At 32.2% G+C, this 14,071-nt stretch overlaps 2 protein-coding genes across 3 annotated transcripts; both read right to left on the reverse strand.

The window, feature by feature from the left end:
• Nucleotides 1–99: 99 nt before the first annotated feature.
• Nucleotides 100–1,601, reverse strand: LOC100797135 (protein KTI12 homolog). Of its 2 annotated transcripts, none has more exons than XM_003528807.5 (2): nucleotides 1,300–1,601; nucleotides 100–1,146 (listed from the first exon to the last, which is right to left on the reverse strand). In XM_003528807.5, the coding sequence occupies exon 2, from the start codon at nucleotides 1,130–1,132 to the stop codon at nucleotides 224–226; it is 909 nt and encodes a 302-aa protein (XP_003528855.1). In that variant the 5' UTR covers nucleotides 1,133–1,146; nucleotides 1,300–1,601; the 3' UTR covers nucleotides 100–223. The 2 variants fall into 2 exon arrangements, with proteins under 2 accessions (XP_003528855.1, XP_006583299.1); XM_006583236.4 differs by having other exon boundaries at nucleotides 1,305–1,598.
• A 1,648-nt stretch (nucleotides 1,602–3,249) lies between these two features.
• On the reverse strand, nucleotides 3,250–9,093 carry LOC100783213 (BUD13 homolog). The gene is made up of 9 exons (XM_003529893.5): nucleotides 8,895–9,093; nucleotides 8,260–8,484; nucleotides 7,214–8,153; nucleotides 5,710–5,777; nucleotides 5,547–5,608; nucleotides 4,739–4,842; nucleotides 4,060–4,132; nucleotides 3,783–3,963; nucleotides 3,250–3,682 (listed from the first exon to the last, which is right to left on the reverse strand). The coding sequence occupies exons 2-9, from the start codon at nucleotides 8,450–8,452 to the stop codon at nucleotides 3,597–3,599; spliced, it is 1,707 nt and encodes a 568-aa protein (XP_003529941.1). The 5' UTR covers nucleotides 8,453–8,484; nucleotides 8,895–9,093; the 3' UTR covers nucleotides 3,250–3,596.
• Between the last annotated feature and the right edge of the window lie 4,978 nt (nucleotides 9,094–14,071).

Consider the following 14,071-nt stretch of genomic DNA (forward strand, 5'->3'; position numbering starts at 1 on the left):
AAAAAATGTTTTCCTAAACCAAAGAGTTACCATCTTTACTTCATTACTTGGACTTGGGCAGGGAAGAGAAAATTAAATGATAGTAGAATAAAGAGGGAATTCAAAAAAGCAGTGTATTCAATAATAATGCTCTAGGTAAATATAAAACAGCTCAGGATCTAAACACACAAACATGGCATCTTTTAGCACACATATAAGATGAATTGCAAGACTATCATATCTTTCAGGATGTTCCCAGTTCCCTGTTCAAGTAGTCAATGAACATTCTTTTTGCACTATCTGCATCAGAAGGAGGTGGTGGCCCACTTAAACTTGTTTGCCCTGTCAATTTTATGAAGGTACGGCGCATCCTACGAAGCTCTGGAAGCCCAACTGACCTTGAAATGTTAATTACAGGCAAGTCTTTCCCTATGGAAACTCCATTAAGTGGTCCTCCAAGAGCTTGAGATTGTGCTTCTACTATAGCATTTGTGACCTCTTGTGTTGCTTTGTCCAACTCATAGAGAGAATTTGCATCAGAAAAACGCGAGGTTTGAGTTGCAATAGTTGGTTGTAGTATCTTAACATCCCTGGTTTTGGAGTCCACTTTCTTGGTTAAGTAGGAGACAGCATCTACAACAGCAGGGGAAGATTTCTCTGTTGCTTCTCTGTGTGGCCATAATTCAAACAATGGAGAATCCCACCGGTTTCTTCTATCTGGTTTCTCAAACCTTCTTGCCAAATCTTCAAATATCGAATCATCATAATTGGCTTCTCCTTTCTCCCTGCGTTCTTCATTCCATTTCCTGCAAATGGTTTCTTCAACATCACAGAAAACCACACAATATCTGATCCCTGCTGCTCGAGCCAAGCACCATAGCTCGTATCGGTAACCCTTGATGTTATTCAAAGAATCTACTATGATGATGCTATCTTTAGACAGGGACCTATCTACTTCTGACCTAAGCACCCCTCTTAAATTCTTCTCCGAAGGCATATTCGCGAAGCTTTGGTTACGATTAAGATGAAAACAAGCTTCGTCTATGATTCTCACTTGAAGTTTTGATTCTGATTCTTTGAGAGCTTCGGCGAGACAGACTGCAGCTTTGGACTTTCCACTGCATGGTTGCCCACACATTACAACCAGTGCCATTTTTAGGACACAACCTGCAATTTATTAATGTAAAACAAGTTAGCAGCAGAAAAAGAAAAAAAAACTCCATCATGAACACCAGACAGAAGAAACATCAACTTCCAATCACATCAAAACCAAATCTCTTCCATGAACAAAAAAGAGCTTATAATCATGGTAGTTAGTACCGTACGATTCACGATATGTATCGCCCGATTCGATATGATTCGAACTGCTACCGATACGAATCGGAGGTTGTCTCGTTTTTCTTCCTGAATCGTGGTTGAGTCTCAGTATCGGGGATGAATCGTGGCTGAATCGCGATTTCCAGACAAATCGCGCGATTCTTCGCCTGCGCAGACTCGTCGGAGATCGGAATCGCTGGATATGCCGCGGTGGATTCCAGGATCGTGAAGATGCGCGTGTTTCCGCGTCGCAATTTTCTCAGCAGTGGCAGAGCGGAGTCAAGGTATTTTCAGATTTAGGGTTCTTGTCAAGAAGATGCTGATGTTTTGGGCTTGTGGGTCTAGGACAAATTGGGCCCACATCATTTTTAAACATAGGGTGTTGCTAGGTGCACCCAGATTTTTTTAAAATACCAAAATTATCCCTACGTTTTTTTCGCATTTGTGATAGGTGTGCGTGAGGATGATCCGTAAATCGTACGGATTAAGTTAATTTATATGTTGATATTAAACATACGGATCAACTTGATCAGTAAAAGACTTACGGATCAAGTTGATATGTAAGCCTTTTATGGATCAACTTAAAAGGCTTACGGATCAAAGATATTTTTATCATTTCATCTTAAGTATTGGGTGCACCAACAATAATGCTGGATGCACCTAGCAACACCCTTAAACTTAGTAACCCTCCCTTAGGTGCCTTTTTATAACCTAATAAGGATTTAGATATGTTTTTTATTTTAAGCAAATTATACTCGTCTTTCCTATGAATTTAGGACTTGTTATATGCACATCTTTTTCTTATTTTCACCCTACACTAATTCTCCTTAATTTTTCATCATATATTACACTGAGACCTTCTAACCCCTCAAAATAGTTAGAGTTAACTAAAGCTAACATGTGCTTAGCACATGCTTTTAAATTAACTTTTTAATCTAAAATACCATTATCTCGGAACTTCATCACCGTACCTAACAACTCAAATCGTTGATAACTCATCTAACTCTATGATACAGGAAAAACTATTTTCTTCAAGTTCATCACAATATCAACAATTTTTTTAAAAAGGTAAAACAAAATTAATTAATTTATTTATGAAAGGAGGCTCTCTTGAACACTCGCACTTACAATTTCACCCGTGCAGCACCCCACTATAACACGAATCAGGAATTACGCTCTTGCATGTTCTAATATTGAAATTAAACAAAATTAGAAATTTATTGCCTCTTGAATTTACTTGGAATTTACATAACATATTCAAGAGGAAGAAATAATTTGTAGGAATTTTCAACACAAATTACATACACTAATATACATGTGATAAAAGAAAAAAAAAATTATTTTAAAATTTACCTTTATCACTTTAAATACAATACAATTGACCAATTTATATCAATTGTTAGCCTATTTAATGAAGTATGTTATAGCATGTTTCGTACCTTTTCATATTCCTTGAAAAACTCCATTTTGTTACCTCGAGAACATATATCCTAAATTGTATTTTTGCATTAGTATGAACAGAAATATCGTTGGAGTGGAAAAGTGTGTTTTGAACAAAAAATACTACTTGATTTTGGGTAAAAAAAAAATGATACTTCATTTCAATAGTATTGATTTTATGCATAAAAGTAAACTTGTGAAAATAAATAATTTAAAAGTATAGCCCTCGAAATTTTCAAAAGTATACCTATATTCTCACTTTAAAAGTAATTTTAGTTTACCATTCAAACAAAGTTCTATATCATTTTCGAAATATATCATTGTTCATGTATACAAATCAATTTGTTAACTTTTATTCTCAACATTAAATCTTCAAAATCTAAAAAGGACTCCCTTTTTTTTCCATAAAAAAATGCTCTTAACTGAATCCATTAACTTTTATGATTAGGAACAGAATGAAACACAAAAAGACAGTCACTTTTTGAGCTACAGGAATAAATAAATTGGTCTAAATTATTTGGAACAAACTCTAATATACTCTGAAAAACTAGCCAGTATCACAAGCAAGTCATGGGTGACCAAAACAATTGGAGATTTTCCCATGTGTTGTCTTCAACATGAAACTGTGTAGGCTAACAACTTATCCTCATTTATTTGCAGGATCTGAATATTTAAGACTAGCGACACAGAGGATATAACCAGGGCAGGTAAATTTTCCCAATAAATACCCCTAGAGTGATGGATCCAAGAATATTTCCAATGGACATATCAACATTACAATCCCTCAAAATCCATATCATTACAGACATGCCTCCCAATGAGAGTCTGAATACTCCTTTGCATCGTTATACTGCCACTTTTCACATATCAGACACAGACCAAAGATAAGCTTCTCTATCTCTAGCTTGCTTCTCATTTGTTCTCTTGAACATATCCTTTTCGAACCCTACAAACAGCAGAAGATAAGTCAATCATTTAAGACTATTTCCATGAGAAAAGTCAAGGTAAAATCAAAGCACAAAAAAGTATGGCGAATATGAACCCACCATTACTACGATCAACACCATCCCAGTGTCGTCCAGGCCTTATTCCATATCGATTTGGAGCAGCGTCTAAACCTCGTTTTAACCAGCTGTGATTCGGAATATCCTGAGGGATTACAAAACCCGATTCCTTCATCTTTTCATTTTCCCCCAAGTTCGGAAGAACAGGCTCTGGATATTTTTTCTGCAAATGACAATTGACACAAAATATATGTCAGAACTGATCAAACTCCTCCATCTATGTGTCAACTGACGAACAATATGAGTTGCTTAGCATTACCTTTACCAGATGTGCCATAGGATCACCCCACCTTAATCTCTCCTTCAGCATTTTGTCTAGTTCAGGATCATCTCTGAAAGAAAACAGAAGTAAATGCAGCATAAGAGATAGGAAGAAGAGTTGACACAAGCCGGGAAGAGTTGATACAAACCATGAAGAGTTGCTTGTTACGTTGCATTCATTCCAATAGCTGAATCAAGAATAATTTGTACCAAATATGAAAATTTTACTTGATATGTATCAAATCATTCCACTACCCATAATCCCATATCCGCCAAAGGATCTGAGACTTGTCAGATTTTAACAGCTTTTTTTTTTTTTAGAAAAAAGGATCTTCAACAATTCACAAATATGTTTTCATGGAGAATCCAAGCATATAAATATCAAATATGTATCCAACATTGATATGGGGGATGCATGTTTTAGTGCTTTATGGTTTGGAATTTTGGATTTGCAATTAAATATTTTTGTTTTATGAATTTTTTATGCATATTTAATATGTATTGTACACATACCATATCATATTTTTTTAAGAATAATTGTCACTGACTCACTGTGTCACATACATATTGCATATCTGATACCCCATATCGTGTTTGTGGGTCATAGGTTGCAACAATGCTATGATAACAAATTTAGAACAATCTAGAAGTTGTGTTTCTAAGTACTTTATGTATACCTGGTCCGTGCAAAAGGCTTCTCCTTCTCAAGTTCTAGTTCCTTTAGCCTAGCCTCAGCTTCACGCTTTTGAGCTAAGCCCTTGCCCCATTCTATTTCTATCTCCTGAAAATCACAAAGATAGCTAAGAATTCAGCTTGCCTGCTTTCATGGGAAAACATGAATAACATCAATGTTCTAACATTCAACTTCAATTACAGCATAGGGACAAAATGACAACAAATATGAGACAGTTTCTTGTCCTCTTAATGTAATATTAGTAGCAATAATATCATCAAAAAGCACCAAAGATATATTTTAGTTAATAGATATTTGCATAGGAAAAATAACTTATTGCTCTATTTTATTAGGAAAAATTTAGATAATTCACTCTATAATAATCAATCTACTGTCTTGAATACAATTTGACCCTTATCATTTCTCTTGTTCTAGCAAGCCAACAAACCTCCTAATCTGTACTTTTCATGGTCATTGTATGTAATCCTTTACAAAACCAATTAACCAACTACACAATTATGCTTGACAAAATTAACATGCAATACTGCTCATTACCAGGTCAACCTTCAGATCATTTTTCAATTTGCAGACAGTCCTCCAAAAATATCCACAATTGAACAAAAACAAACTAAGCAAGTATCTTTTGATCACTCATTACGTACAAACAAAAATTGGATCCTCAGAAAGAATCATACTTTCTATTTTCTAGTTTCTACACATATATGCAGCCAATTACACATTGGAAGTATACAGAAAGCTACATCTAGAAACAATACAGCACTGCTACAAAATTGATGTGGTGCACAAAATACCTTGGGTTTTTCTTCTACTTTCTGTTTTGATTTCAAGTATTCCTCCTTCGAAATGCGTACTCCTGCAAAATTCAGCATGATTCAATAATTCATCTTATCACAAAGACATCAAATTAAATACGTTGAACAGAAACATCAACTAAAAATTGACTAGAATTCTGACCTTTTACTTTATCACGATATACAGGTTCAGCACCACGCCCACTTATGGAAGGGTCCATCTGTTTGAATCTGCACAAATCACAGTTATCAATGAATCAATCCCATATAGCAATGTGGGGCAGCTGGCACAAATGCCGCCATAGCAAGATAGTGGGATGGCCATGATTGTGAAATTCTAGATGAAAGTATATCTGTCATAATATTCATATATGAATGCTCAAAAATAAATAAAACAATAAATTACCAAAAATAAAATTCATTATTAATCAAAGGTCACAAGGACAGAGAACAGAATGAAAGGGAGGACAGCAAAACATTTATGGACAGAGAACAGAGAACAAAACAGAAATGACAGAACAGAGTTTGGCAGGAAAGACCCCTTGGATGATGCAACAAAGGGAAACAAATGGGATATTTTTAACCCCTTTTATCAGTCACATCTGCAACTTCTGCGATTTCAAATGTTTTTTGAATTTTTGGTATGATAGCAGCCATGACTGCCACAAAGGAAGAACAGGACAAAATCAAGAAAGAATAGTGGACAATACAATGCAACGCTCAGCCACAGTAGATAAAGATAACTATGACATAACATAATACATTTTTAGTCAGAAAAGGCTTTCCCCAGCATGTGACATAATACTATTCCTGGGTCTCTACCTAATGGCTTAAGATTATAGAATAATTGGTCTCAGACTCTCAGACATGCAATATTTTATTAGTTCTACATATCCTGATAACTGAATTTTAATATTGATAGTTAAAAAAGCAAAAAAAATACAATAACACAAACTAAAATATACTAGTAATAAACAGCCAACAAGAAAAGGAAACAGGCATTACACTTAAAATTTTGGAAATGTGATTGCTTCAGTGAAGCATGTGGTTTATTTTCCTACCAATAGCAGCCCTTTTCTGAAAATAAAAGAGTCGATCCCAATGTAGCTGTTGGTATTCCTAGTAAATACTCAACACCTTTAGTAAATATAATAAGAAAAAGATCATATGCTTGCTGCATTTAGTTTAAGTGTTTGACCAATCCCTAAAACTAATGGACTAGAAATTTGATTGTGTATGCTGTAGGTATAAATTCATGAGACTTAAGAGAGGATTTCTCCCAAGTCAATCACACTAGAAAAACTCCTATTCAAGTGTAGCCACAGTCAATAAATAGTTAAAACCGACTAGAAATTTGATTGTGTATGCTGTAGTTATAAATTCATGAGACTTATAGAGGATTTCTCCCAAGTTATTCAAATCAGAAAAACTCCTATTCAAGTGTAGTCATAGTCAATAAGCAGTAAACAGCCTTTGTTTCTGATCATGGAAGCAAGACTTTTGTCCAGGCCAGATAAAAATATCTCAGTAATCCATAGTACCATAACCACGTAAAAAACATACTTAGAACTACAAAATCATTATATTAAGCAAGGATAATAACAAATATCCATTTAGTATGTAAGAACATGTGCTTGGAAAACATTATAAAATAACTGAACAATTACCTCAACATATCATCCCTCTTCTTTCTGTCAATCTCGTCCCTGATATCCTTACCAGAAATTAAACCTGTTTTACCAGCAGGATTGGACAACTCCTTGGGATTTTTCCTTGGTGGAGAAAGGTCACGATCCAAAGATGGATGTGAAACAACTTTAACTGAAGGACTAGGTGAACGATGGCGAGAAAGATCAGACGAACCCAGTCTTGCAACATTCTTCTGAATTTTCCTTGGGGGTGAAAGGTCTGATACTGATGATCCATGTAAAGCATCTCGAGAAGGAGAATCATGACGACCTCGTCGTGGCGGAGAGAGATCTTGAGGTGAATGGCGGTGAGAAAGATCAGATAAACCTAATCTTTCAACCTTTTTCTGGTTTTTCCTGGGGGGTGAAAGGTCTGATGCCACAGATCTATGTGAAACATCTTCAGAGGGAGAATCATGACGACCTCGTCTAGGTGGAGAGATATCTTGCAAATCAGAAGTCTCATAATCATGACGACCTCGTCGAGGTGGAGAGAGATGTTGAGGTGAACGAGAGTGAGAAATATTAGACAAACCCGGTCTTGGAGCATTCTTCTGGATTTTCCTTGGGGGTGAAAGGTCTGATGCCACAGATCCATGTAAAGCATCTTGAGAGGGAGAATCATGACGGCCTCGTCGTCGAGGTGGAGATATGTCTTGCAAATCAGAAGTCCCATAATCTGGTGATGGGGTGTCATTGCGTTTCAGCTGTTGATGAGGTGATAAATCAGCACCCTTTCTTTTACGAGGTGGAGACATATCATTGATTGAGTTAATAGGATTTTCTGAGTTAGAAGAAAGTGAAACCCAACCACTTCCATCCTCAGATATAGCATGATAAGGACGTCTGGCCCTCACCTGCTCAAGCCTTTTCATACGCTTCACTTCAATGTCTTCATCAATTAGTGGCTTCTCCTCATCTACATAAACCAATAAAATATGACTATATGAAATAGTAGTATAATACAGAAATCAACAATCGTAAATTGTCTAACAAGAACTAATATCTATATTTGTATTATATACCTGATGAGTTATCATTGTTTTCTTCTCCAAGATCTATGGGTTTCTGCCATGTGGGATCTTCATCCACAACTAATAAGCCAGTGGCTTGTGGTTGACTTTTCTTCTTCTGCTTCTTCTTCTTATTTTTCTTCTTTTCTTCTTCAGTGTTACTTTCGTACCTTTTCAGATAATCCTTCAACGAATTGGACCCCATTGTTTAAGTCAACAATGTCGAAACTTCAGCCTCTGTACCATAATGTTAAGTTTTATTAGGTGACGCTTCAAAGACTTTTCAGAAAGTTCATAGCAGTAAAACTGAGACTGTAATCTATGCAACATCCAATCCAACCATGACAGAAGAGCTAGGACTCAACAGGCTAAGGTTACAGTTTACGTAGGGCAGTTAAAAGGTAGAAATTGGTGAATTAAGGGGTGAATGTGAAACGTAGAATAGCTATTAGAATCTTACGATTCACATAATTCGAATCCTATGATTCAATCTATTCATATCATAAGATGACTTTGAATCTTACGATACATAAATGAATCGGGGCTATTAAGGGAGTTAACAGCTCAACAATTTAATTTTGAAAAAAACAAAAACAAGATAATGTATGAAAACAAAGGAAAATAGAGAACAGAGATAGAGAAAGGACCTGAGTAGTGGTTGTTGGTTACGTTCCTCTCTCCCTCCCTTCTCTGTCTCTCACACTCTCATCTCCGATATCCCTGCTCCTTCGCGCACAGTTGCACTGTCACGGTGGTGGCACTGCTACCGTCACAGCCTCTCCTTCTCTCTCAAACGCAATTGAGAAAGGGGACTAGGGATTTGAAAGTTCTTGTCAAATTAAGGTTATAAAATCCTACATTATTTATAATTTATATTTTATATTTTATATTTTATATTTTATATTTTAAATTTCACAACTTTGTTTCATATATATATAACATATTTTTTAAATATAAACAAATATCAACTATAAAATTAGATTTTTATAATTGTTCAATACTTCAATTTAACCAAATTTTGTGCATAAGATCACCCCAATGTTGAAAATATCCAATATATATTAGGTTTAAATATATTTTAGGTTTTATAAATATGATTAAATTATTTTTTTTTCTTAAAAGTTTTGTTAATTTTCGCTCTTATAAATTTATTTATTTTTAAACGGTCTCTGTGACCATTTAATAGTGACACAACATACATCTAATTATCAATATATTATATTAAATTATATCATATCGATATTATTATTCTTAATAAAAAAAATATCAGTATTATATAAATTTATAAAAATTAAAATCAATAAAAAAAATAGATAACAAAAGAAAAATTTAATCACATTTACAAATTTTTACCATATGTTTTAACTCGGACATGTAATTGTAACAAAATCATAAAATATGAACATTATAAGAGTAAGTCTATAAGTCTGTCTTTCACTCTGATTCAGAAAAACAGAAGGGGGAAAAAAAAGAATGCTCATGGTTTAGATTTTTTTAATTAATTATCCATCAAAATAATTATCTTCGAATTCTTCTTCTATATGTCTTTGGAACTTTTCTTGTGATACGAACAATAAGATGTTTCACCATAAATTGAATTGTCTGTTCTTTCTTCTCATGGGCAATGAATTGTTCTTGTTTTTGTATCATGTACTTTTCTTTATGCTACAAACACTAATTGTGATTAGTATTTATTAGATAATTAATTTCCACACGCAATAACATATCATCAGCCTTACATTTGCAATGAATTTAAATTCAATCTTCATTTCTCCATTGTAAGTGTCATCTTCAAGGACCACATTATATGCAGTTGGTCTTATTTCTATATTTTTCTTATCATTTCCTTTAAAGATGATTTCTGCTTTATGAGAAAATAAATCATGCAAAACATATAAATCTTTTTTTTCTGAAGGAAAAGCGTGTCTTGAGAAAATTGTTTCTTTATAGTCCCAATCAACTAATTTAAATGTTATATTATGGATAATATTAAAAAAACTATAAAAAATTATGAATAATATTAATGATATGTTGAATAAGTATATCAATTAAAAAAATAAAAATTTGATTTATATACAATGTAAAAGTCTTGTATATTGTTGTCAAAACATAAATTACCATATACGATAAAAAAAATTACTTTTATAATAATTAATATAAACATTATACTTGTATACTTTTAAATTAATTAATAATTAAAAAATTATATTGAAAAAATATAAAAATTAAACTCTTAAAATTATAAAACTTTTTAAAGGGTATCGTGGCCTTCTAAATCTAGGTCCCTTTCTATAGACATCAAAATAACGGGGGAGAAAATTTGTGTAGAAAGGAATTACTTGGCTTCACCAACAAATCCACCATTTGTGAAGAGTTCTGTGTCCATGATTTTACACTTAAAATGGGTTGAATTCTTGCAATCAAACGGTGAAAAATCAAATATATAAACTTGGTCACTGTATTAGTAGAATTAATGTGGATATATATAGAGAGAGAGAAGGGGGGAGGGAGGGAGGGAATGTGTTAGTTCAAGCCTCATATATAAAGAAATTATCTTATGATTTTATCAATTTCACATGATATATAATTAAGTTTATTAACTTTTTATCGTAAACTAAAAAAATTCGATTATATGTTATGTAAAAAATGATTAGAACACTACGCCATAATCTTGGATCGTGTAATAATTTCTCTCGTATACGAACATGTACTATAACTTGGTGAAACTTTGCTTCTTTGAGTCTGAGTTTCGCACTCAATTACCACATAGTTGGAAGGTGTTTCTGTAATTATTGGTTCAAAGAAATTAACGAAAAATGAATAGTTTTCTGAAAAATAAAAAATAACGTTTTAGATTCATGGAAACAATATATTGAAATTAGCACACTAAAGTGAAAATAAAGGAAAGATATCAACAAGGTTTGTGTGTGCAATTCCTATAGCATTAACAAGATCAGTACTTCCAGAATTTCTGTTTTCCTTTGTCAATATTTTTGTATTTTTTTTAGTACCATAAATCTTTGTGTTTGATTATGGATCTTAAAGATGAAATTTTTAAAAAATATTTTAGTCATTAAGAGAAAGGTGGCAGTTTGACAAGTTCACTTAACTTACGGATAAGTTGAGGTTACCAATTACCATAAAGTTAGTAAGTATATATGTGATAGCTGGTTTTTACACGAAGTATGTTATTAATAGTATCCTTTTTCAGTTTCAATGACTAATAATTTATTCAGTCGGAGTTAGACTTTATGTTAGATTGATTATTCATTTAATTTGCATAACACGTCTTGTTGTTTTTTGGCTTTTCCTTGTTTTAAACTTGTTCTTTTTATATAAAATGATGAGAATGAAAATGTGACCTTAATCTTATGCTAAAGAAGTACAAAGAAAAAAAGAAGTTATTATGCATTTTTATATAAATTTAATTATAATGTCCTAACAATATAAATATTTTTTACATTATTATCCAATCATGATTTATCACATATTAAAAAATTATTAATTTTCATAATAATTAATTAAATGTTGTCATTAATTTTTTTGATTAGATAATAATATATTTTTGTATGGAATTAGCTAATGATATAAATGACTATATAATAATAAATTAATAATAATAATATGTGATTAAATAATTATATATAATAATTAAAAGTGGTAAATTTACTTACACTAATATTTATGCAAATAATATATTTGTGGAATCATCTTTCCGAAAGCATAAAAACATAATTGTAAAATAACCTTTGTAAAATTATGCAAACATACTTTCGGAAAGGTGTTTATGGGAAGGGTAAAATAATTAATGTCTTTAAGAAAGACATTTTTAGAAGTAGAAGAAAAAAACAATGACTTATGACAAACTTTTATAGAATAGGGTAGTATTCTATACCTTTCTTTCATCTTCGACTTTGTCTGCACCTTCTTCCCTGCATTGGAGTTGTCAACAATGGTGTTGGGTGGTAGACTAGAGGAGTAGTTTTGTCTGTTTGGGTGTTTTGGAGGTGCATCAAGCAAAAAAGAGAGGTGCAGAAAGTAAAAGCCTATATTGAGCCGTGTCTTTGGACTTTCAACATCCATGCTCCATTCCAGACCGAATGTTGCGTATATATTTTCAACACAAAAGAAAGAAAATGCAGCGTTTGAAACGTCATTAATATTTTTTCATTTTCTCATACTTTCATTGGCATTGGAAACATTACTCCCCTATAAATATAGGAGAATGCTCCTTCTGTAAAATATCTCAATTGAGTATAGAAGATAGAATTTGTATTCAGCAAAAAACAGAAGATAGAATTTGTGTAAAATAAGACATGGGTTTTCTTTTCCTATTTGTTTTACAAATTCAAATGCACAAAGAAATGATGAAATTGCATCACCCATTATCATCATCATCATTAAATATTTCTCCCTTTTGATCTTTAAGTTTGTCTTCATAAAATAATATTTAAATTAAGTAAAAGCAAAAATACTTGTATTTTTCCCATTTCACATGTTTTTTTACAATCTTTATTATTTTTTTATTCAAACATCATGAGTTGGATTTTATAATTTTAATCTAAATAAATAATTTCCACATCTTGAATTGGTCAAAAAGGATTTAAAATCACCTTCCAAAATAAAAAAAATATTGTTTTATAAAAATCATTTTAACTCACTTTGAAAATAAACTAAATTAAACCTTTAAAACATAAAATACCAAATTGAATATATTCTAAAACATAAAGGATTAAAAGTGTATTTTAGCCTAATATATATGCAAAATTTTAATATATAATTAATATTTCTTATGATACAAAAATATAACACTATTGAATATGAAAAACAATGTGTTAAAGAAATAATATATTAGATGAAATAACAAAAGAGAATGACAATATAATTTCGTATAAATTGAAATGACCACTGCATGCCAGCTAGGTATGCCCCTTCCTACGCCCCTGGGTATGGTGTCTTTAGTTCGTTTATGTCTTAAAGAGTGTGAAATTTTTTTGGAAGCATTACGTTCAAAACAAACACACTTAGAAGAATGAAAACGAAGTTACACATTATCACGTGTTTATGCAGTATGTGTATTCACTAAGCCCCACTCTTTTAACTTGTATAGACATTTTGGCTTTACTGTATATATAAACACTGTCTTCTGGTAAATAAATAACTTTTAATGCTTATTAACATTTTCTATTTTGAAATAAAATTAACTTTTCTCTTCAAAAAATAATTTAGCTGTATTTTTTTTTAAAAAAAAAAAGAACAATAGATGAGTCAATTAAAATTTTATAAGTTGAAAAGTTTAGGCTTTGTTTGTTTTGTCGTTACGTGAATTCTAATACATTTCACTGCATAAGTAATATTAATACACGAGTTGTTTCTCCAAACGCTGATGAAAGATAACACACTAATAAAACAAACATGTACTTAGTAGTTGTATACTTGTATCGAATAAAAAGGAGAGTAGAAGAACAACATATGATATTGCAATGGAAACATTAGATTCTGTTCTAAAGAGTACAGGCATGTTTTTGGTGTGGTCAGAAGCAATTTCTTGTAATATAACTTGTCCTTTTTGTTGCTTGGGCACTACATGTGCTTTAATTAGCAATCTTCATTAGTAATATTTGTTCACTTAGCTTTTTTTTTTAAAATATATATAAAAACAAAAGTTTAGCTATTCTGTATATCAATTCGTAACTTGATAATAAAGTTGAATATGGCATTTGGGTAATTGCCAAAAAACAATGGGTGAACAAACGTGCGAGACAAACAATAACTTGATTTTTTCAATAGAAATATTGCAAATGATTCGGAGGGATGGCTGTGA

Source organism: Glycine max, chromosome 7 (genome assembly GCF_000004515.6).
Source record: "Glycine max cultivar Williams 82 chromosome 7, Glycine_max_v4.0, whole genome shotgun sequence".
Classification (NCBI taxonomy): Eukaryota; Viridiplantae; Streptophyta; class Magnoliopsida; order Fabales; family Fabaceae; genus Glycine; species Glycine max.